A 24,448-nucleotide genomic window follows, 5' to 3' on the forward strand; every position below is an offset into this window, starting at 1 on the left:
TGCTACTATTCCGCCAGCACCACAGAGCCAATCGAGGCCTAGGAAAAAGAGAAAGAATCTAAACCAGACAAAGGTGATTTTTTCTTCTTCTGTTCCAAATATGCAAGAAATTATTGCTGAAAACGGACCAAAGGATCCACGGTCAGAAAGAAAGAGACAACTGATCTGATGATGATCAAAGAAATATTCCTGCTACCAACACTCCATCATCAAAAAAGATATTGAGACTATCGAGGCAAACTGCTCAGATACCTAGATGATAGCTCAAGAAGCGAAGATTTCATTTCACGTTCTTAGCCCAGTGAGGGTTGGTTACGATGTAGGATTTGTTCTCTTTTGAGCTCATGCTATGCGCTAATCTCCCAAAGTCTACCAAACGATATACTTGTGAATTGTGTTCTTAATATTTTAGTATGTATGTTTTGTCATGACAAAATGGTTTTTGTGATCGGTTGAATTTTTTCTTAATATATATTTTATTATAGTTCCTACTTAATCAAAAGACTTTGATACTAATAGTCAATGAACCTAAAATGAATAAAAACCAAGGAGATTGATTGAACAAAACACCATGTCATTTTGTACGTACTTCCCCTATATCCCTATATGTAATTGTTTTATTCTTCAGAACATATTCCAAATGATCAATTCCGATGTTCAAATCTCGATTAATTCCCACAGTATAAAGTACTAGTATAACTTATTTCGATCAACATGACGCCCCGGTCGTCTCCAATTATTTGATTTCGAAGGTTTCTTTCATCTTTCCTTGCACTAATCACGCTGAATCAGCCAGCCGTGCCAGCCTAGAGCGAGCGCTTCAAGTTATGGTGTTTTCAAAGGTGAGGCTTTTTTATTGACAAAAGATAGAACTCATCAAAATAAGTCGTTTAACCAAAAATTGTCTAGGTATATAAAATATCCAAGATTTCTGAGATGTACAGGGTGGGCAAAATTCGTTGTCTACTGAGGGGATCTGGAGAACCAGCTAGAAGAAAACAGATGACACATTCTCGAGGTCTTTTTTAAAGACATAGCCAAATCTGAAAACAGAATCGGCCTATAATTTTTAGATTTCGAGTTATAAACAAAAATTGAGATTTTGAAGATTTCGAAATGTGCTCATAACTTTTTTATTTTTGAAGTTACAGATCTGAGACTTAAACCTTCTTAGGCACCTTCAGAATCAACTGGCAAAAGATTTTTTTCCAATTCAAATATAACAAATTCAATAAAAGTTTGCATTAAAAAAATTAAAGTTCACCTAATAAGTCGAAATGAAAAAATATTTTGAGCTCATTAGTGGATTTTACGTAAAAAAGTGCCTGTAGAGTTTCAGATTTATAACTTCAAAGACAAAAAAGTTATGAGAACTTTACGAAATTGTCAAACCGAAAAACGAAGTATCGTAGGAGGCTACTTCCGAAAAAAGCTCAGAAATGTGTCATCCGTTTTTTTCTAGCTGCTATTGTTCTCGAGATCCTCTCAGTAGACAACGAATTTTGCCCACCCTGTACAACCCCTAGAAGTTCGACAAAATTTCATTGAATTTCAAGTACGGAACTGTAGAAGGTGACCCGGAATCGCAAAAACGAAACAAAACATAAGCATATGGCTAAACAATGAATGGTTCAGTACAAAGTTCAGCAGCTTAGATGCATCAGGTCACTTTTGAGAGAATAAGGGTGAGGGTGAAAAAAAAATGTAGAAAATCGAGGCAGTTTCTTGAAAGTACTTATGTTAGTTATGATGAAAAAGTACTATGATGCTTCCCCATTTTTACGACGGCGACGATTGTTGGAATGTTCGAACAAGAAGATTTTTCATGAAATCGTGTAAGTTACTAAAAAAATTAGAACAATTCGGCAAACCGAAGTTACCATTTTCATTACCACGTAAATATCGAACGAGCCAATATTCTAAACGAAACCACATGGTCGAATAAGGAGATAAGTTTTTTTCCCACTGCTTTGCGATAATTCAGCTAACAAACGGTCTAGGGTAGTATATTAGGATCTATTTCAGTAATCATTTTCAATTTTTTTTTCTAATTTGTCTTTTGAAAGTTTTGTATAGAGGATTTTTGGGTGAAACGCTTCATTTTGACTAGTTCTACCTTCTACCCTCTGTTGAAAAAAGCCTCACCTTCAAATACACCCTGTATAATACCTACAACGCACGCAGTTTTACCTCGAAGTTGAACTGTACATTATCTCGTATTACGTCGCTATGGTTTGGGCGGCAACGTTTTAGTTTTCACGGTTTCTTATTGTCTATATACTCTATATCAAGATATTATATTATTAAAAGAATAGTTAATTATTAAATATTATATCTATTTTAGAAAAAAAGCGTATTCGTACAGTACAAAAGTAATTTAGTCGATAAAAATAAAATGTGTAATATGTATATTCATATTTTGATTTGAATATTAAACGAAGAGTTAATTTTTGAATATTATGTCTGAGAAAGGGGGGTGAAGTTCACCCTTTCAAGTTCTACAAATGAAGAAGCTCTTGGATGAGCATTGTCTAAGTTTTTGGAATATGTTTACCAAATTTCAAACCCTTTATTCAGTTTTTAGCTCTAGTTTCGATTTCTTTTCTGTTTCTGAGATATAGGGGTGAAATTCACTCTTCCAAGTTCTGAAAATGAAGAAGCTCTCTGAATATCGTTTTCTCAAAGACTTTATGAATATGTACACGAAATATCAAACTTTCATTCTTTTCTGAGACCAATTTTCGGTTATATTTCGAAGATCCATTTTTGGGATGAAATTCACACTTCAATGTTCTGCGAATAAAAAAATCTCTGGAGTATCATCTAAAAACTGGGAATGAGTAAAAACTACGAGTTCGAAACAACTTATTTATTTCCGATTTTAGAATGCATAGTCCACGAAAAAACAAGAACCCGACGCCACCGGTCGGGTGCGAGAAGCCGATAGAAAAAATTTGGATGGTATTTCCCTATAATTGCAAGAGGAATAAAAAGCCACGCCTATAATTTGTTTCGCAAGAAACTTTTTTCTGATAGAGAAGACACGGGACGTCCACTCCAATCAAAGTTGCTTAGTATATCAGTCGGGTTTAGTTAATATTGATTGCATATACAGCGTGCCAAAAACGTAACGTAACTCGTCAATAATTCTTGTACGAAGAAGTATTAAGTTAAATCCTGCCACTCGACGATTTTTGATTTCAAAAGCAATTAATCGTATGATTTTTTGAAATTGATATTTCTCACCTCTCTTCTTTCTTTTTTCAAATTGGAATATATGGATTGTAATACCTACATACAATGAAAGGTAATTTGATTACATAGTCAGCGATGTGGCTAAAAGTATTTTTGGTTACAAACTCATGGATTCGTGGATAATAATTAGTGAAAGAATAATGGTCTGATTGCAGTACCGGTAAATTGGGGTAACTTCGGACAGTACGGCTAATTTCGGACAATTCGATTTAAACTGAACATGTGTATCCTTGTAATTATTTTCACTGTGATACAAACATCAAATTAAAGTGAAAATCCGTTGTAGTGGTAGTGTTTATTCCTCGTACAGGTGAGTTTAATCATAAATAAAAATTAAACATCCATGCAAATCACCATTTATAACTAGTACAAACCTTCACCACTGATGAAATAGATTAAAATAACCATTTGCCGTTCTTAAACTGGGGTATAAACTACGTTCTGGCCAAATTTGACGTTAATACTACTTTTGCTGATAATGATATAGATTTTTATAAAAAAAATGGTTCTTTTGTTGGGTAAATTCGGACATCTACAAAATGGTCAGAAACTACAGAAAAGTATTGGGAGGAAGGCCATACAAGTATGTATTATAATGCCGAAAATGTTGATTTAGCGGTTAGAGACGTTAAAAGACTCGAGTTAAGTATACGGAAAGCGGCCAAAAAATATAGTGTGCCAAAATCTACAATTTCTGACAAAATTAATAAAAGTATTTTAAAAATATCTAAACGTGTTTTTTTGTTCAAAATTTCCATTAAAAACCTCTAAAATATGCTTATTTTAGGATTTTGGGTGTCCGAATACATTAAACACACGTTTAATATTCAATTTTCGTGCAATTTAGATGCTGTCCGAATTTAGTCCTCCTGTGCGGGGAATTTCGGACACTATATATTTAAATAAAAAACAGTACTAACCCTAATTTTGACTACTTTCAATATGAAATATGTTTGAAGAGCATACCAAAGAATCTATATTAATTTTACCTTTCATTTGATATCACTATCCATATATTCCCATTTGAAAAAATTAAGTAGAAGGATGAGAAATATCAAATTCAAAAAAAGGATACGATAATTTGCTTCTATTTAGAAGCAAATTATTGCGATTTTTATATTTATAAAAATCGACGGGTGCCGGGATTTCACTTAATAATTCTTCCAACAAAAATTATTGACGAGCTACGTTCCTTACACTGTAGATGACAAATGGTGCGATAACTGGGGCGATATATCAAAGGAACACCTTTCGGAGCGTCCGACGATGAAATTATTAATATTTTGGTAATCGCCAGACGAAGAGATTGTTTTCTGCGCCGCAGGGTGTCGAAGGCAATCGGGACAAGAAACACCTGACAAATTAGAGTTAGGCAACCAAACATTCACGACTGAACAACGCCAATAAACACAATGACATCCGATGGATGTCCAATGGATATCCAAATCATGCAATACGGATATCCATTGGACGTCCTTTGACGGACAAAGGATGTCCACTGGATATGCCATGGATATCCGTTGTCACCAATTTGGATGTCCAATGAATGTCCATATTTGGTCCAATATGAACGCCAAAGATTAAAGAGTTACCTAACTCTATTAATCTGATGAACGCATTTTGGACATGAATTGTACCAAAATGGACAAACAATGGACATTCGATGGACGTTGCCTGGACAGCTGATGGATATTAACAGAACCTTTTTAGATGGAAACTGGGCTAGTTATGAACCTCATATATCGACGCTTAATCAGTTGAGTGAACTTATATATTGGTTATGACGTCCATAACAGTCAATCTCCATCAGCTATCCAGGCAACGTCCACCAAATTCCAAATATCCAATGTTCGTCCAGGTCTTAACAGAATGTGCAATTCCTATATAGACACATTGAATGAACCCGTTTATGAAATAAAAATCAATTCATATAAAAAAAAATATAATGCAAACAAAGTATATAAAATTTAAAACTAAAACTAAAATATCATACTCTTCGTTAACAAAAGTTTATTCTAAAAAGTCATTTTTTTCTTCTCGTGTTTACTCTTTTCCTTGGCTCTTCCAAGCCACCAGGTAATTGCATCACAACAACACACTTAACAAGAAATTCTCAAGCGCCTTGATGGATGATAAAAACATAATACGTTACTCTTCGTCAGTCTTCAACAATAATGAATGGCAATTGACATACTGTCAAATTATTACTGCATCCGCCGACAGCCAGTAATGCCAACCACATATCTACCAAAGCTATTCAGGGTAGATATCCATATTAATTATCCATCATTGAGTATGAGGGTTTGATACTCAATAAAAAATGGAATGATATTTCGACAATATGGAAATATCAATTCCACGTGATGTAGAACATACGCAAGAATACGAAATATTTTCGAAATTATCGAAAGTATTTTTGTAAAAATCGGCAGATATACATATATTATATAATATCTAATACACCGAAGCCATTGAACTTGAACCATTCAGTTATTCAATGACGGAAGAAAGTAAGCTTCGATTTTGGTGATAATTGATATTCGGCAAGATATGGGTATCCATTTCAGGTGATAAAATACTTCAATAATTAAGAACAGATCATTATATCCCTAGTACGTCCATGAATGAGTGTACAATGGATATCCAATATTGGTTATCCAAAGTACGTCCATGAATGGATGTACAATGGATGTCAAAAGGATGTCCATGTCCATGTGTACCAATTATGGACCTCTTATAGATGTCCTGTGTTTACTGGTAACATCATGGACAAGTTCATATTCGAAATTATTTAAAATCCTCATACCGGTATCATTTCAAGCAGATACATCTTATTACTTTAACATTGTATGGAATTCATATAGGCTTGATGAATTGTAATTTTGACACATGCCAATCTTATTTCAATGTACAATAATTCTTAAATTGAAATAAATATCTATCTACCTATCTAACCATGTCGTTTGATACGTTATCACTGCGTGTTACAGTGTTGACTGCTTTAAGTGCTTTACTATAAAAGCGTTGTCGAAGTATGTACCTCTAAATCGTATTTTTGGCTATTTTGTTACTGACTAACTAATATTTCAGTTCGAGCATAAAATTTAACACAAGAAACATTTCAAAGAAACAGACAAAAAGTATCTATAATTGATTACATTATTTTAGATAGATCTTCCATGCCGAGCAGATTTTAGAAGTTAGATCTTTGACTGCTGCTAACAGAAATTCAGATTACAATCTTTCACTGGGAAAGATAACACCCATTAGGCCAGAAGGCCTTACCCAGGAAAAGTTCAATATTGAATCACTCAATGAAAAAAAAGTAAGTAAGTAAGAAAACACATACTTTAGGAAAGCCCGAAATTTCCTCAGTTAGTCTATGCTATCTACCATCTCTGAAACGGGGACTATCTGAGCCGAATTGCAGATGGTATATCTACAGGGTCTTTCACGAGCTGTTGGCCTAGTCTTATGATGAATTCAGATCGTCTAGGCCTTTCAAAATCCTGAGCCTGGAACCAAATCCTTTCCAAGAAGGACCCCTGCTAATTAATCCTTTAATACCTTTTCAATGGTATATAAATATAAAAAAAGTTTCTCTATCAGTTTTTACGGAAGGGAGGTTAGTTTGTTGTTTCCCTTCCCTTTGGAACCCCCTTCTGCTACCAAACCAGTGGAGATTCACCAAGGTTTCTTCTTCAGCCCGTTGTAGTAAGTTATTGCATTTTCACCTGTTAAGTTGCTCAATATCTGATCTTGTATCATATTTGTTTTGAGTGCTCTTAAGGGTAAAATTTGCATACTTTCATCTCTCAGAATTGACTCTCGCCGACGGTGTGAGTTGATCGCGAATGCGTTTCCCCCTCCTTTATCGGTCAGCCGCTTATCTTTTTCGTTCAGTGCAAAACAGAGACTCTCTATGGTGCAAAGATTAAAGAGTAGTTATACATAACTCTATAATCTTTGGTTCATTGGGCTTGCACCTGATGTGGGATTGATGCGATTTTCGGTTCATATACATCGCGTTTTATATCTCAATAATCCTGTACATCTCTTTTTCCTCTATAAACCTTTTCCTCTTTGTCCGCGGCCGACTCTTTCTGTTTAAGACTCTCCTCCCCCACCCCCAGAAAGCCTTCAAACACATATCAGCCTGGAGAATGAAACCCTAGAACAGTCCATCAGTTCAAATACTTGGGAAGCTTCATAAATACTAGGGCTAATCTAGACACAGAAATACAAAACCGTATCAATTCGGTATCACGGGCATTCTGGAAGCTAAAGGACAGAGTATTTCAAAATCTCGACTTCAATCTGAAGACCAAGACAGCTGTTTACAAAGCAGTCGTCCTCCCAACGCTTCTTTACGGAAGCGAAAGCTGGACGCCCTACAGGCGACATATTAAACAGCTTGAATAAACGCAACAACATCATCTAAGACAGATAATGCACATCAGATGGTTCCACAAAGTTTCGAATGCAGAAGTCTTGCAACGCGCGAGTTGTACATCAATTGAGGTAACGGGATACAGCAATGGATGGATGGATGGCTGTTTAAGACTCTTCTATAGGCCTTATAATTGAGGAAGACTAAGAGGGGGCACAACGACGGGTAATTGTCCGATATGCTCTGGGCCGGTCATCGATATGGTGGTCGACTTCAGTGTTCTGGATGTAAATTCGTGCACCCACAATAATGAGCTCAGCTTTCTTCCAAAGAACTTAATTTCTTTAAAGAATCCAACTTTAAATGGAATTGTACAGGATGCGATACACGTAAACGCTCCCTATCTTCTGGTAACGATCAACCTATGGAACATTTTTCACTCCTTATGAGTAAGATTTCAGCTATGGCTGATGACATGAAGTCTATCAGAAAGGATCAGTCTTCCATATTTGATGAACTTGCAAAATATAGGGAAACACTGGAGAATCATACGCAGACACTTGATGTCCATCGAATTGCAATATCCGAATGCGAAAACAGAGTAAACCTTCTTGATGGTTTTTATGCTGCTCTTGCTTCCAAAATGTTGATTCTATCATCAACGATATCCACGCAATCAACCAAGATTATTTCGAAAAACAACGCTACGGCATCAGCTATATAGTTTATTCCAATGTTCTTCCTATCCAGGTTGAATCAGCTGAGATTCTTGGTCGTGTCAAGCGCTCTTTCAATGTTATCCTAAAAATTGTTCCCGAACCAGAGTCCCCTGATGAATATATGAATGTGGGGTGGATGTCTTGAGGAATTAATATTGATTCCAACTCAAAAACCTTTGTTGTTAGGACATCGGGGCTTGGCAAAACTAAATCAACTCGACCGCGTTTATTGAAGGTTACGTTCTCCAATACTATTGCGGAAAAAGAAGAATTTGCTGAGTTTTCCAGATTATGACAACATCGTATTGGTCGATGATAAAACACCTAAACAAATCGCAGAACAGAATATGCTTCTTACTCAATTGAAATCCAGGGAGTCTGCTGGAGAGAAGAATCTGACCATTAAATACATCAATGGTTCACCGGCTATTGTTAGCACAAATCAGATTAGAATTCCGAAAAACTGATTGGCCACCTCTCTGAGTGGACAGTCGTATATTTTAACGTACAGTCCTTATGTTCTAAACACCGTGAACTCCTGGCATTTACGCATCTTCATCATCCCTTCAGTTTGGTCGATGAAATTTGGCTTCGCCCTAACATAGGTACTCGATTCAGCGGTGCACATTCCAGGCTATCGACTGTTCAGGGGTGACAGTTGGTCACGGTGGAGTGTGCATTTATGTAAAGCAAGAAATTACTCACACCTCAACTATACATACTTCTCGGATTGACACTCCTAGCATAGATAACATTTTCATCGAATTTGAATACAGGGACTTTTCCTTCACTGTTGGTTGTATTTATCGTCCTCGACCTTGTGCCTATGATTCTGCCTGATTGTTCATTTGACTCAACTTTCTGAGTGTAACAACTGTAGATTTCAACCTTCCTGACGTGGTTTGGCCTCTGGTCCACCTTCCTTCGTCTTTGTTCCCCTCGTTTCCTTTTACCAAACTGGTGCAAGACTCTAATTTTGAGCAACTCATTTTGAAACCAACAAGATATCGACAGAACCAGGTCCCATCATTGCCCGATCTCGTCTTAGTAAATATCGATAACTTAATCTCAGAGATCGTATATCTTCCTCCATTCGGCAGATCAGACCACATCACCCCCAAAACTAGAATGCAGTTCACCGTTCCTTCGGTTGAGAGAATGATTAGGAGAACTGTCAAAGTTATCAACTATGAGAATCTATGACAGGAAACTGTAAGGCATCAATTGGAGTGAGGTTATCTATGGTGAGCGTCTCCCACTCCCACGTTCTGGGGGTCGATGTATGGAGGGTCGATGATATGTGGGGTGTGTTTTCTGACATCCTGAGTTCTGCTGTACAGGCCAATAGCTCTGTGAGGGAGATTTTCACCAGTTGCACCAAATCTTGGATTGATAGCAGATTGTGTAATATGATTCGCCACAAACGAAGACCTGATGACTATGCTGCTCATCGGAGTCCATCAGCCTTGCCAAGAGGAGTTACGAGGCAATGATATCCCATATGTCTCTTCTAAAGATAAGAGGAAGTTTCATAAGTACGTGTGGTCATTTTTTAGTACTAAGGTGACTGTTCCCAGTGTTCCCTCGGTTAGTAATCTTTCTGGAACCGTCTGGGATGACTGTCAGGTATCAGAGGAGGTGCTGGCCGGTGCAGGTGCGCCTCATTTTCTGTTGAGTCTGGTGGAGCGATCCCAGCTGTGAAGTGTCCGCGCTGCAAGTCTGAACTTTTCGATGTATCGTTCTCGCGAGAGCTTGTTGAGAGAGCTGAGGATCATAAAGGCGACAGCGACGTCTTCACTCGGACCAGATGATTTTTCACCCAGAATCTGGGTGATTGCTCTGTTCCGCTTTCTGCATCTCTTGCTCTGATATTCGAAAAGTCTTTTCGTTCACATACACTACCTTCTTCGTGGTTGAAAGCATTGGTGACCCCTATTTTCAAGAAAGGTGATAAACTATCTCCATCTAATTATCGACCAATAAGTCTGACAGCTGTTGCATCTAAAATATGTGAAAGGGTGATACTGAATCAGTTTTTGCTCGACAATAATATTATTCCGCAGGAACAGAGCATGGCTTCCTACCAGGTAGATCTGTAATCACGAATTTTCTACACTGTGTAAATGACAGGACAAGGGCTTTTGATGCCGGCATCCCTATCGACGTGATTACCTGGATTTTTCGAAGACATTTGATCGAGTTCTTTTTAAAAGACTCCTTACTAAACTAGAACATCTCGGAATCAGAGGAAAACTTCTACTATGGATCGAGGCGTTTCTCAGCGGTAGAGAATTTTGTGTACGCGTGTCCGACGGTGTCTCACAACCTAGACCTAGGGTCAGCAACAGGCGGACCGCGGTCCGTATCCGGACCGCGAGAGGGTAAAACTTGGACCGTCAAATATTGTTGAGTTTTGATTGTTTTATACATATTTTCATTTTGAACTTTTTGAATTTTGTCCCTACTCGCCTTACTCTCATACGTTTGAAAGCAACATTTAATCCAAAACCTATAACTTCTGGTTCTGATTCTACTTTGATTCATTCGAAATGCATTCCTGAACTATTTTACCCGCCAACGATTCGTATTGGCAAGTGAAATTGGTAGTGCGCAGGTGAGGAAGCAATGGAGTGGATTGGCGGTTCTTCGTAAGTCGTCAAGCGTAGTTCCGTTTGTAGATTGTTGCAGAACCATTTCTTTTAGAAGAGATCAAGGAGAAACGTTTCATACGTAATAATATGGATTCTAAAAAACGGAAGATGGACAGCGAAAATAGAAGGTTTTTGACTGAGTGGACTGAACAATACTGTTTCACGCTGCCTGATAGGCCTCAGGCAGTACCAGTTTGCCTGATATGTAATGAGACCGTCGCAATTATTAAAAGTGCTAATTTAAAGCGACACTACGAAACAACCCATCAGCAATTTCAGAAGAACTTTCCTCTTGGCAGTGAGGCTCGAAAAAAAACTCGAGGCCCTCCTAAGTTCTTACGAAAATTGCACGAACATAGTAGCTCGTTGCATGAGCGAGCAAGAAAAGGCCACAGAAGCAGCGTTGCGTCTTTGCTGGACACTTAACAAACACCAGAAACCATTTTCAGATTATGAAATAGTGAAAGAATGCATGTTGGAAGTGATCCAAGCCTTATTTGAAGAGAAAAAAGATGTTGCCGATACAATTCAAAGTATTCCACTGTCGTCCAGAAGTAATACAAGAAGCACTGAAATTTTAGCTAATAATATCAAAAGTACTTCGCTCGAACTTCTTTAAAAAGCACCTTGATATGCTATAGCACTTGCCAAATCATGTGATATTGTTGATGATGAAGAAATGTCTATTTTCGTCAGATTTTTCGACCATGAAAATAAAGTGTTCAGGGAAGAATTGCTAGCAATATTGCCGTTGAAAGGTAACACTCTAGGAGAAGATTTATTCAAGACATTTGATAAATTCATCACAAAATCCAACTTGAGTTATGATAAAATGGTATCGATTTCAACCGACGGTGTCCCAGCGATGATTGGCAAAGAAAAAGTGTTGGTAAAGCGAATCCGGGATAAGAATGCACGTATTAAATCTTATCAGTGCATAATTCACCAAACAGCCCTTTGTGGAAAACTTTGTGTTACACACTGAAAGAAGTGATGGACAGCTTGATCAAATTGATCACCGACAGTTCAAGGAGTTTCTTTCTGAATGTGAGTCGACGTTTCTGACTTACAGCAACACAACAATGTTTGTTGGCTGAGTAAAGGTCAAGTTATTGAAAGGTTTTGGCTGATAAAAGAAGAAGTGATCTTCTTTTTACAAGAGTTAAATAAACAGGAAGCAAGAAAGCACCTGAATTTTATAACGAACGAGCGCAATATGCTAGCTGTTGGTTTTCTGAAAGACATTCTGAAATATTTGAATGAGCTCTACACAGAGTTACAAGGAAATGGGAAATTAATATGTGATCTCATACAAAGTGTTTCTGCTTTTTGTCGAAAGCTGGATATCTTTGAGGAAGATATTGCGCGACGAGAATTCATTAATTTCCCAATAGTTCTTGAACACAAAAACAGGAATTCTGAAGGGGACATTGCGGTGTTCTTGAGGTTACTGTCTGACCTCAAAAATGAATTTGCAACGAGATTCCAGGATTTTGCAGAGATAGGAAACTGTATCAATTCCTCAAATCACCTTATGGAATTGCTGCAGCGGCAGAATGGACTGAAGTGGCTGCAAAGTTATTCAATATTTCAAGGCTTTCACTTCAACTGGAGATGATTGACCCGCAAGAGGATATTTCCTTGAAAATGTATAAAACAGCATCCACAGAAGAATTTTGGGGCAAACATGTTCCAGAAATTTATGGAAATTGCAAAAAACTAGCTATCCACCTGGCAACTATGTTTGGATCGACATATGTATGCGCATCATCTTTCACCAAAATGAATTTTATAAAGAACAAAAATCGTTCAAGATTAACTGACGCCCATCTTGAAGACACCCTTCGCATTTGCTGTACCTCGCTCCAACCAAACTATAAGAAATTGGCCCAAGACCGCCGCTGTAATTTTTCACATTAGTTCTACATTATTCTATTTTATATAATTACTTAAATGTGGCAGAATAAAAATAAAAGAAAGTTATAAGTTTTTCTAGAACTCGAACCTCCATAAAATTTCATCATTGCATCCGGACCCCACTTGAAATTACTGCCGACCCCTGACCTAGACCGTTTATTAGTGGTATCCCTCATAATGATTTTTTTTCATGATAACGTAGTTTCTTATTTCTACCTTTGTTAGTCATCAATAATAAAGCTTATTATCACTGTAAAGGACAATTTGAATAACCAGATATGCTTTAAATATCAAAAACAAAAGCAAGCCATATTTCGATAAAAAAGTCAGTTGCACATTTCCAAATCCATTTTTATTCAGGGCTGTTTTTTCGAGATGCGTTTGACTACAAAACAATAGGTTTGTACGTAGAGTGGTTTGTAACGGTTGTGAACTGTACAGAGCAATCTAGTGTGTAAAAATATTAAAATTAGGATGAAAAACCGGGTGTTTTTCAAGAGTTTGAATTTGAATATTGACTCAATGAGTCGGGTCCTGAGTTTTTTCAAATTTAAATGTTTTGTTTCATTGAAACTAACAACTTCAACCTGATAATAAATTTTCAGTCGAATCGATCAAAAATATCAAGAGTGATAGCCTATAGCGGAACGCACCTAAGACACACATATCATATAGTTGTGGAGTTTCATGAAGTATGCACTTTCAGCGGTGGGGAAAGCGTATGCAGGATCTCAAAGATGTGAAAAAAATCGTCAGGTGTACATACTCGAGCGCGTCAGATTAAGATATTGTTTATGCCCTACGTGTCTCTGATAATGAATTCACGCTTATCTGACAGTTTGCGCGGTGGTGCTGGCAGTACGAAAAATTTTTCGAACGTGTCATATTTTTGGAAGAAATGTTAATTCGACCCAACGGAAGCTACTTTTCAAGGGACTGACAATTTGGACTTGACGCAAAGTTACAGCGGTCCTTTGAAAATGAAAAAAAATTTAACTTGTACATACTCGAACGGGTCAGATTTTCAAACAAATGGTTTATCTTGGTGTTGTAGACGTGTTGACCCATTAGTCTGACACTAATCAGGGGGGGTTTTCTTAATCTGACACTTTGAAGATGATGAAAAAATATCTCCTTGCCTATACTTCTGATCGTTTCAGTATTCATTATAAAAATTGTAGATAATAAAATTCTATACAACTTTAGTCTGAAGCAATTTTGCCTACTTTTAACCGTTTTCGAGTTATAGGGCGATAAGGGCGAGGAGCTTAGCTACACATACGAAAGGCCAAGGTCAATGTAGAACCTAGTCTAATGTACATTGATCGCCATATATCTCATCGAAAACGTTTGAACGTAGTTAAAATTGCTTGAGACAAAATTTGTAGGAAATGTTATGCTCTACAACTTTTATAATGAATGCGGGAAGGATTTGAAGCACAGGGGAGGAGATAATTCAAAATTTGCAACTTTGGCGGCCTCCCACACATTTTCGTAACGCTCAAATTGTCAGTTTAAGAGAATATATACCTACTTTTCAACATGTAATTAACCACATATCATAAAGTAAGTCATGTTCGTCCTGTGCCACATATGCCTCAATCTGACACGCTCGAGTATATGTACAGGGTGGGCAAATTTCGATGTTTTAGCACTACAGCTTTTGAACCAGAAAAGATACACAAAATCTGATACCCCATTCTCGTTCTCTTTTTCTGAGAAACTAACAAGAGTAGTACCTAGTCATTTTTGGCCACCTTCTTTTGTTTTCGAGTTATAAGCGAAAATTGGAAAAATGGCGATTTCGAAATGAATTTATATCTCCGCTAATACTGATGATAGAGCTACGAAACTAAAACATTATACAGGCACTTTTTTGAGTAAAATCCAGTGGCGTGCTTGCCTTTTCAGCAGGATTTCTAATTACGAAGTTATGACCCAAAGTTATGTTTTTTTAAATGGGAACACTAGATTTCTGTGCAATTTTTTGAAAGCTCAATTTTCACTGATTTCAAAAATATATAACATCATATGGTTTGTATCAATATAATAATAAAAAATGGTCAAAAACCTTTTTTTCTCAATATTTCTATGGTTTCAACTTTTGACGAGCACAGAAAAATAGAGCTTCCTATAATAAGAGCAGTCTCCTTCCGACAATGTCATTCTTTCTATGCTTTTTATCAATTTTCATAAAATTTGAATCTTGGAGAAATTGGGTAAGAAGCATAGAAATGAAAGGACTGTGGTAATAATAAGATGCTACATTTTTCTATTCTCAACGGAAGTTGAAACCATAGAAATATTGAGAAAAAAGGTTTTTGACCATTTTTTATTATTTATATTGATGCAAACCATATGATGTTATATATTTTTGAAATCAGTAAAAATTAAGCTTTTAAAAAATTGCACAGAAATCTAGTGTTCCCATTTAAAAAAACATAACTTTGGGTCATAGCTTCGTAATTAAAAATCCTGCTAAAAAGGCGAGCACGCCACTGGATTCTACTCAAAAAAGTGCCTGTATAATGTTATATAATAATTAGCGGAGATATGAATTTATTTCGAAATCGCCATTTTTCCAATTTTCGCTTATAACTCGAAAACAAAAGAAGGTGGCCAAAAATGACTACTACTCTTGTTAGTTTCTCAGAAAAAGAGAACGAGAATGGGGTATCAGATTTCGTCTATCTCCACTGGTTCAAAAGCTGTAGTGCTAAAACATCGAAATTTGCCCACCCTGTACAATGATCGTTTTTTTTTACTATTCTGACAGGCTGTGAGGCTGTCCTAGACAATTCCCCCAATATACAGGTCTTATTTTTGGTAGAGGTACTCTACAGGGTCCAAAAGGTATCTCTCCTTGTATTAATCTGACACGCTCGAGTAAATCCGGAATTTCCCTCTTCGGCTCCCCAACTAATATGAGATGTTTTTGAACAAGGCATCAATGCGGCGTCCTCTATGCAAGGATTTCGTTTGTTCGTTTACTCATGAAACACTCTGTATATATCATATCATTATATTATCCTGATTCTCCATAGGCACCGAAGTACCCCCCAGAAGCTCCGTGAGCTTGTACTTATATTGTGTATATTTAAGCAGGAATATTATTATTATAATAGCCAAGCTATTATCAATAGAAAATAAGGCTGACGTCTAGGTGGCTGAAGTCATTGGCTCTTTCTTGAAAAATAAGGCTAGATTATGTACAAATGTTAACTAATGTGTTAAAAAACAACCAGTTTGTTTTATTTATAACACATAAGTAAACATTTGTACATGGATAATCTATATACTTTGTGTTCAACTGTTCTTTTTTATCCACAATTGGATATTGCATATGCATACATATAATAGTTATTTTCCTATCAAGTGCTGAAAGTGATATATATATAAAAGGGGCAGACCAGTTATAACATCGATTGGCAAGTTCCAAACTGAATCCGATTCAAAAAAGTTAATCTAAATTCGTGGCCAATTCCTTACTCTCCAAATTCAACGAACTGATTGCTACCGTCCAAATATTACAACCGTTTATCATTTTCATAACAGAGACTTGGCTACACGCTGCTGTTTTTGATGGAGCTTGTCACATTCCAGGCTATACTATTTTTCGTCGAGACAGTGTTAGAACTATAGGCTACGGGGGGGTCTGCATCTACCTGAAGGATGATATCATTAATTCCTTTAAAATATCAGTTTTTCACAAGGACTGGCACGGAATAGACAACATATTTATCGACGTATCAGATCAGTACATATCTTTTACGATAGCTTGCATTTATAGGCCTCGTCCTTGTGTGGAGGACAAGTTACTCACTGAGTTTCTGGAGGAAATGACACATTCGTGCCGCAATATCCTAGTAACTGGTGATTTTAACTGCCCTGATATACAATGGCCCCTCACCAGACTCCCCTCGGCAAATTCACCATCATATCCATTCGCTGACCTCATTCTCAGAACTGGACTCCAACAGATAGTGCTCAAGCCCACCAGATACAGGCATGCTCAGACTCCTTCAACACTGGATCTCATCATCACATCTGATAGCAATCTCCTGTCAGATCTACTATATATGTCACCACTCGGTAAATCGGATCACGTGGTCTTAAGATCTGAGCTGCAGTTTTGTTATCCCTGTACAACTTAAAGAAAATATCAAAATTTCCAAAAGGACAGATTACGATGGAATATCTTCGATTTTGAGGTCTTATGATTGGTCGGATTTCTTCTCTGTTGATGATGACATCGATATTCTCTGGGAGAGATTTCTAACAATCGTCCAGAATGCTGTATCTTCCAACACACGATCTTTCTCAGTGAAACAGAACTCAAAGAAACCCTGGATAACAGGCAGCCTTTTCAGGTCCATCAGGGTGAAGAAGTCTCTTTGGCAACGCTTCACTCGAAGTAAATCTGAGTCCGATTACCGCAATTATCGCACTCACTGCAACCACTTGACGTCATCTATCCGGGCTGCCAAGAACAAGTTTGAGAGTGATTTGGTGTCGAAGGGAAACAGAAAGAAGTTCTTCAAGTACGTTCGAAACTCGTTGGATAGCAGAGTCTCTGTTCCTCTCGTGAGAAATCCATCTGGAGTGCTGTGCAGTAACAATTCTGAGTGTGCCAATATTCTAGTTGAGGACTCCTGCGGACTCCACGATGTTCTTGCTCCATAGGAGATGTGCCCTTGTCCCCTGACATCGTTAAGAAGCATCTTTCAGCCTTGAACGTCTCCGCAGCTCCAGGAAGTGACGATATTACATGTCTTCTTCTTTCCCGATGTTCTGATGCTTTCGCAGAACCCCTCTACTTCTTGTTCCAGAAATCTCTTCTCACTTCGACTCTTCCTTCTCAATGGCGCTCAGCAGCTGTAACTCCTGTTTTCAAGAGTGGGGATAAGACCTCCCCTTCAAACTACCGCCCCATCAGCCTCGTATCCTCCGTCTCCAAGGTTCTCGAAAGAATAATCACTGAACACATTCTCGAATTTGCAGTATCTAACAAATTGATACCTGATCAACAACATGGCTTTCTTCCGGGTCGTTCTACCCTTACGAATCTCCTCGTGGCAGTGAATGACTGGACCAAATCTATAGACGCTGATATTCCCATTGATGTTATATACTTAGACTTTGCAAAAGCGTTTGACAAAGTACCACACCGTCACCTCATTCATAAGCTGGAGCACTTGGGAATACGAGGACAACTCCTCTCTTGGATTGATTCATTCCTCAACGATAGAACATTCAGGGTCAGGGTTGGTGGTGTTTTCTCCGATCTTGCTACGAAAGTCACAAGTGGAGTTCCTCAGGGTTCCGTTCTAGGTCCTATCCTCTTTCTACTGTACACGTCGGATCTACCCAGTCTATTTGACTCATGTTGCCTTCTCTTCGCTGACGATGCAAAGTTGTACAGAGCTCCTTCACTTTCTCCCAACCAGCTACAATTGGACCTTGACAAGCTAGTGCAGTGGGCAGTAGTGCAGTTGCCTCTTAATGTTGCCAAATGCTGTGTGCTGCACATTGGACGGAATAATCAGAGGATTCAGTATACGTTGGATCGACAATTTCTTACCGAGGTTCGTAGTCATCGGGATCTTGGTGTGCTCGTGAACTCTGATCTAGACTGGTCGGAGCACATCGCTGAGGTCTGCGGTAGAGCCAAGAGGACCACTTACCTCCTTCATAAAACTTTTGGGGGCTGCAGTATCCAGGTTGCAAGGTTGCTGTACACTTCATATGTGAGACCACTCATGGAGTATGCTGGACCAGTATGGTGGGTCAAACTGAAGTCCGACTCTGAACTTCTTGAGTCGGTTCAGAGGTGGTGCACAAGGATCCAATTTTCGTTCCACGCTCGACCCGACTACCTCACAAGATTAAGGTTGTTTGAACTGTCCACCTTCGAGGACCGGCGTACCAGGGGTGACATGTTGGTGACGTTTAGAGCGGTGCACAATTTTTTTGGCGTGGATCTTCGGCACTTGTTCACGTTGAATAATAACAGTCTTCGTGGCCACAGCTACAAGTTGGCCAAGGAGCCATTCAGGACCACTTGCCGGATGCATTTTCTCTCCAACAGAGTCTTCAATGTTTGGAATCGTGTTCCGGGGGAGGTGGTAGGTGCGACATCTGTGAACGGGTTTAAAAACGGGTATGATCGGTGGAAGGAGGGATTTTCCTGTGCGGGTTGAGAGTTAATTGTTTTTTCTTTTTCCTTTTTTTTTTGTCACTTTGGTTTCATCATATTAAGGTGTAGGCTACTAGTTTGTAAGCAGAATACTTTTTTTTTCGCTGTTTTTTTGAGTGTATAGGTGTTTACCTCCACTTTTATTGTAATATAATAATAATAATAATAATATACTTGCCCGCACGAAACTGCCGTTGCCCGAACGATGCGAAGCAGAGTTCGGGTAAGCAGTTGAGTGCGGGCAAGACACTTTACGCAAGAGTTAGGAACAATATTTTTTCTACAAGCGCTTGAAATATATAAATATATCCATTTCACGAAACAGATCATAATATTTGATTAATTCATATATAATGACAGACGTAATTCTGCATGTCATTACTATGGGTTTCTCATCGTTGACGTTCTATGCATAGAAACATGATAGAATTTAATTTACTCTATAATATTTGCGTGCGGGAAAAACCCCTGCTAATCCATTCCCGCACGCAAATGCGTGCGGGAAAGAAATAGCAGGGGTTTTTCCCGCACGTTTTGGGAAAGTGACTCTTTGCAACTTGGAATGCGTGCGGGAAAAAGGTTGAACGCGCACGCTTGTAGAAAATATATATTTCGACTTTGTTACAAGAGAAAAATTTATTAAGGGGTCACAACTTGCTTTTTGCACCAGCTTTGATTATCTAGCAACGCCACTGAGTTAAGGACGTCATATCGACTTCATAAGTAGCCCAGTTTTCATATAAAAAGGTCCAGTTCAAAGATATAACCTTTGGTCCAGTTAATATCCATCAGCTATCAGCTGTACATACAGGCAACATATCCATCGAATGTCCATTGTTTGTCCATTTTGGTACAATTCATGTCCAAAATGCGTTCATCAAAGATTAATAGAGTTAGCCCTTTAATCTTTGGCGTTCAAATATGGATATCCATTGGACATCCAAATTGGTGGCAACGGATATCCATGGGATATCCCATGTCCTTTGTCCTTCAAAGGACGTCCAATGAATATCCGAATTGCATGATTTAGATATCCATTGGACATCCTTGTGTTTATTGGCTGTTGAGTATCTAGTGGAGGTGCTCTTGACAATGTCTTCTATAACATATAGGGCGTTAGTGAATAAAGAGGTGGATTCTTTTGAAAAAACAATGACATTATGCTATATAACTTTTGTCCGCAAATTCTTCGTTTTCCGAGATAGAGGGTGTTTAAAGTTTTACTTGAGGAATCGTTTGTATTACGTCTAAGGGAGGTCATTTTAAAAATTTGTTGTAGCTTTGCGCCTATTTATTTATTAGTGTTATTTTTTGTTTTTGTTCTGGTTCAATGTTATTTTATTAGATAGTTTTTGATAATGTTTAAAGAAATGAAAAATACGCGTTAAGATGTTTTATTTTTTTTGCATAAAAACGGCGCCTCATACGAAAAAGACAGAGGTGAGATTTTTTGTCACGAATTGAACGAAGAATTCAAAAATGATTGTTAGTCTGAAATATCTCAGTGGTGTACCGTTTTTTTTCTCAAAAAATTGAGATTATTGCCCGTATGCGCACCAATGATGAACATAAAATTCTTAATTGCATGTCAGAAAATGTCTAATAACTACCTCTTGAAAGCCACCACACCATATTTCATTCGCATATCTCATCATTTAAGTAAAACACCCCGCATCTCGGAAAACGAAGCATTTACGGGCAAAAATTATATAGCTAATGTCATTATTTTTTCATGCAGAAGCACCTCCTGAAGTTTTTCGCACCTACTCAGTAACACCCTGTAAAGTTACTTCTAAAATGAATTTCAATCATTGGTGCACCCAACACCTTAAAACGCTAGCGGTGCTACTTTCTTTAAACATGCATTTAGATGTAACCTCAGAGAATACTACTCTTCTTCAAGGACCCGACCAAACTGAGAAACATTTCCTTAAGGAATCATTCACCATCTTTCTTTTGTTTTTTTGATTGATTTCTATGAGTCAGAATCTCTATGAAATTCTTTTTATGTGATGTTTTACTCTATAACGTTATATAATTATAATGATCATTATTAGTGATAGAATGCCACTGACATAATTTATTTAATGAACAATCTAATGTGCACATGTATTTCATCACTTTTAGGTACAATATACTAACATATTACATGAAACCAGTCAAGGTTAATATCCATATGGCTGATCTTCACCTGTTTCGTGATATTTGATATAAGTTTCAGCATGTGAGAAGTCTTTCTTATCTTCTTGCCATCCTCTTTCTGGTGCTTTTTCATATTCGAATCTAGAGTCCGACTCTCCATAAACCTTATTAACAGCGTCTATATGGTCCCTAAACTTTCCAGCTACACATTTTTTGCCAGACAGTGGGTCTGTTATATCCCCAAAAGGGTAAATGATATCCTTCACTTCATGAGTGATAAGTCTAGTCATCCTTTCTGGTAACTGTTGTATTAAGACAACGTCACCAGTCTTACATTTTTTTTCAGGATCGTGAGCATAGATATATTCAACTTTGGGAAAATACTACAAAAAAATTTTCATGTGAGAGGACCAAGATTGGGAGAAATCTAGTTACCATATTGAGATTAGTATCAAGTTCCAAACGCTTGATCTTGAATTTAGAAGCATTTTGTTTTATGCAAGGAACGCATTGGCCAAGCAACATAGAAACCTTAGTAGCAGCCTTCAATGCCATGTTTCTCAATCTAGATAAAAAAATTTCAGGGAATTTTTGATGCAGTCCTGATTTCAAATAGTACCTTGAAATATCATCAAGAATATAAATTGCTGGTCTTCCGATTTTATAACTACTAGTACTACTAAATATTACAATTTCATCCAATTTTCACTCCACAAGTGTATTTAGTTCTTGTTCCATGGGCAAAATTTATTAAATATGTGACTGGTTTGGTGAAAAGATTGAGGTTAAAATTAAAATTATTTTAGGTTAGGAATCTTCCCAAAGAGGGAATGGAATTTTTCAAAGATTAACTTTTTGTTTCAGCAAAGATTAAAGTCAGTTGAAGGAATGATTATATCTAATCGTATAATCAAAAGGGCAAAATCTTTGCAAATCAGTAGCAAAGATTCCTTCCTGGTAGGTCATTTGTATAATGAAAATTGAAAACTGAATGTAAACCATAGATATAACCTAAGTCGAAGATTAACCTCCTTGATTAAGTCTATGATGTAAACATAATTAAATGAAGAATGGAAATAGAATGCAAGGACTTCCAAACAAAACTTGAGAATAAATAAACTTCGTCGACACTTCACTAAAAGTTCAATTCTTTCATTGTTTTAGTTTTAAGTTAGAATGTCTAAAAGAAGCGTAGCATTTATAAAGCCAGAAGAACCTAGTTTCCTTAAGAAGTTGAAAGCTGAGGTGGGTTATCAAGAAGGTCCAACAATAGATACCAAAAGGGAAGAACTCGAAAATTTTGAAGAGAAGGATTTCGAGGAAAACGCTGAAGAGCAACCAACAGTTGTAGTTTTGAAAGCAGGGGACTTGACAGCAGAAGAAGTAGCTGCAGAAAAAGATAGACTTGAAAGAGAAGAAGCCTCTGCACCTGCAGATTTGACTAAACCAATAATTTTCAAAGTTCCTCTTAAGGAAGGAACTAATGATACTAAAAACTCTAAAAGTGTCAATATAAAACCTAAAAAAAGCTCCAAGAAAGCTTTAGATAAGAGACTGCTTTCTTTTGATAATGAAGAGGATGATGATGTGTGAGATTTAATTTCTAGCCATTCTTCTCAGTAAACATCTTGAAACTTGTCTCATAAATAATTTTATAATGCAATGCACATAGGATAATCTATGCAGTTGTATAAAATTTTCCATTTAAAAAAAAAGTAGGATAAGATTGTCCAATAGGTACTAGTGAAATTATTTATTTATATGTATTTCAATAATTGTAACAGATTGGTATAGAAAATCCAACAAAATAGAAACAAAAGAAAACGAAATATATGTGTATGATAAATATATAATTATTCACCTGTACAAATATTTTCTTGTGAGAATGTGCTGGTGAAGGAAACTTGAAATGCATACTTTGTGTGCAAGTTCCAATAGAATTTTAAGATGCTGTAGAACTTCTACAAATGCTTCTATTGAAAGAATATCACAGAACACTGCATTTGAAATTAACATTTTACTACTCCACACATTGTAAATACAATAATTTCTGTTCACAAATAAATAAATTTTGATTAAATATTTTACTGCCTCTTCTTTACTTTTTGCTTCTGTTTACTTTGCTGAGCAGCACTATTAGAATTTGAGCCCCCTGTTAGCAAATTAGTGACCATATCAGACATCTCTGGTATATCAAATTTGGTCAAACTCTGCATTTGCTCCATTTCTTTCTTAGTTTCTGGATCATTCATCATTTTAGGCAAGATCATAATGACAATAAGAGGCACTACCATCATCAGTACCATTGGATTGAATAAGAAATCTGTTACTCTCCACTGCTCTCTCTGTTGAAAGTACCTAGTTCTACCGAGAGCCTTCAATCGAAGTGGATAGGGTAAAGGAATCACTAGGGATGTTTGAATGTGATTTACTTTCCTGGCTCGAAATTTACCTTTTTGATTTATTTCTACTCTAACTGGCTCAAATGAATATTCAGGATTGAGAACCTCAACAATATAAGACCCTGAAGGTAAATTGTGCACTGAAAAAGATCCATCTTTTTTCAAAAAACCCAAATATTCGCCACCATTAACGTGAATTCTTGTATTTGATTGCCAATTACTCTGGTAGTCAGAAAGTGGAAAAACACGACCTTCTATCGTGTATCTCCCCGAACCTCCTTCATCTTCTACGCTTGTATCAGATTTCACGGAATTGAAATAGACACAAACGATAAATATCAAAATACCGGAATAATTCATGCTGATATAAATTAATAAGCAACTTTAGTTTGTCTATGCAACTGTAGTCATTAAAATAATCATTGAATTAAAACTGTCAAAAGTAGTCAACAGAGACAACAAGGTTAAGATGTCTAAAACTCTGGTGTATTCACTGATTCGATATTGTTTTTAATTTCGTGGGGATATCGGACCAGTTTCATTTTTCCCACTGTAGGTAGCGCTGTTTAGAATTTGACAGAGCATTGTCAATTGATATTTGAAAATAATTTGAATACTTTCCTACGACTAACGAATATGTTGTATTTATAAGCGATTATTGGTGTGTGAAAATGTATTAGTTTCGAGAAAGGGGTGTAGAACATTCATTTATTCAACATGTCGTTCAGTAAGTTCAGGTTTCTGTATGGACAATCAAGAACTACAGCTAATAATTC

The 24,448-nt window shown here is 37.1% G+C and overlaps 3 protein-coding genes across 3 annotated transcripts; 1 reads left to right on the forward strand and 2 right to left on the reverse strand.

The window, feature by feature from the left end:
* Positions 1–21,178: 21,178 nt before the first annotated feature.
* LOC123307539 (28S ribosomal protein S17, mitochondrial) lies at positions 21,179–22,124 on the reverse strand. Its single transcript, XM_044889896.1, has 3 exons — positions 21,890–22,124; positions 21,706–21,835; positions 21,179–21,653 (listed from the first exon to the last, which is right to left on the reverse strand). The coding sequence occupies exons 2-3, from the start codon at positions 21,823–21,825 to the stop codon at positions 21,294–21,296; spliced, it is 480 nt and encodes a 159-aa protein (XP_044745831.1). The 5' UTR covers positions 21,826–21,835; positions 21,890–22,124; the 3' UTR covers positions 21,179–21,293.
* Positions 22,125–22,280: 156 nt separating this feature from the next.
* LOC123307540 (uncharacterized protein KIAA1143 homolog) lies at positions 22,281–23,354 on the forward strand. The gene has a single exon (XM_044889897.1). The coding sequence runs from the start codon at positions 22,447–22,449 to the stop codon at positions 22,861–22,863; it is 417 nt and encodes a 138-aa protein (XP_044745832.1). The 5' UTR covers positions 22,281–22,446; the 3' UTR covers positions 22,864–23,354.
* Positions 23,277–24,104, reverse strand: LOC123307538 (ER membrane protein complex subunit 7). The gene has a single exon (XM_044889895.1). The coding sequence runs from the start codon at positions 24,030–24,032 to the stop codon at positions 23,355–23,357; it is 678 nt and encodes a 225-aa protein (XP_044745830.1). The 5' UTR covers positions 24,033–24,104; the 3' UTR covers positions 23,277–23,354.
* Between the last annotated feature and the right edge of the window lie 344 nt (positions 24,105–24,448).

This window comes from Coccinella septempunctata, chromosome 2, assembly GCF_907165205.1.
Source record: "Coccinella septempunctata chromosome 2, icCocSept1.1, whole genome shotgun sequence".
NCBI lineage: Eukaryota > Metazoa > Arthropoda > Insecta > Coleoptera > Coccinellidae > Coccinella > Coccinella septempunctata.

Excerpts from the sequence above, each read along its gene's own strand:
- LOC123307539 (XM_044889896.1), bottom strand. The coding sequence starts at position 21,825 with ATGGCATTGAAGGCTGCTACTAAGGTTTCTATGTTGCTTGGCCAATGC. Across the intron at positions 21,654-21,705 it reads TTGATACTAATCTCAATATG|TATTTTCCCAAAGTTGAATA; the intron begins GTAACTAGATTT and ends ATTTTTTTGTAG.
- LOC123307540 (XM_044889897.1), top strand. The coding sequence starts at position 22,447 with ATGTCTAAAAGAAGCGTAGCATTTATAAAGCCAGAAGAACCTAGTTTC.
- LOC123307538 (XM_044889895.1), bottom strand. The coding sequence starts at position 24,032 with ATGAATTATTCCGGTATTTTGATATTTATCGTTTGTGTCTATTTCAAT.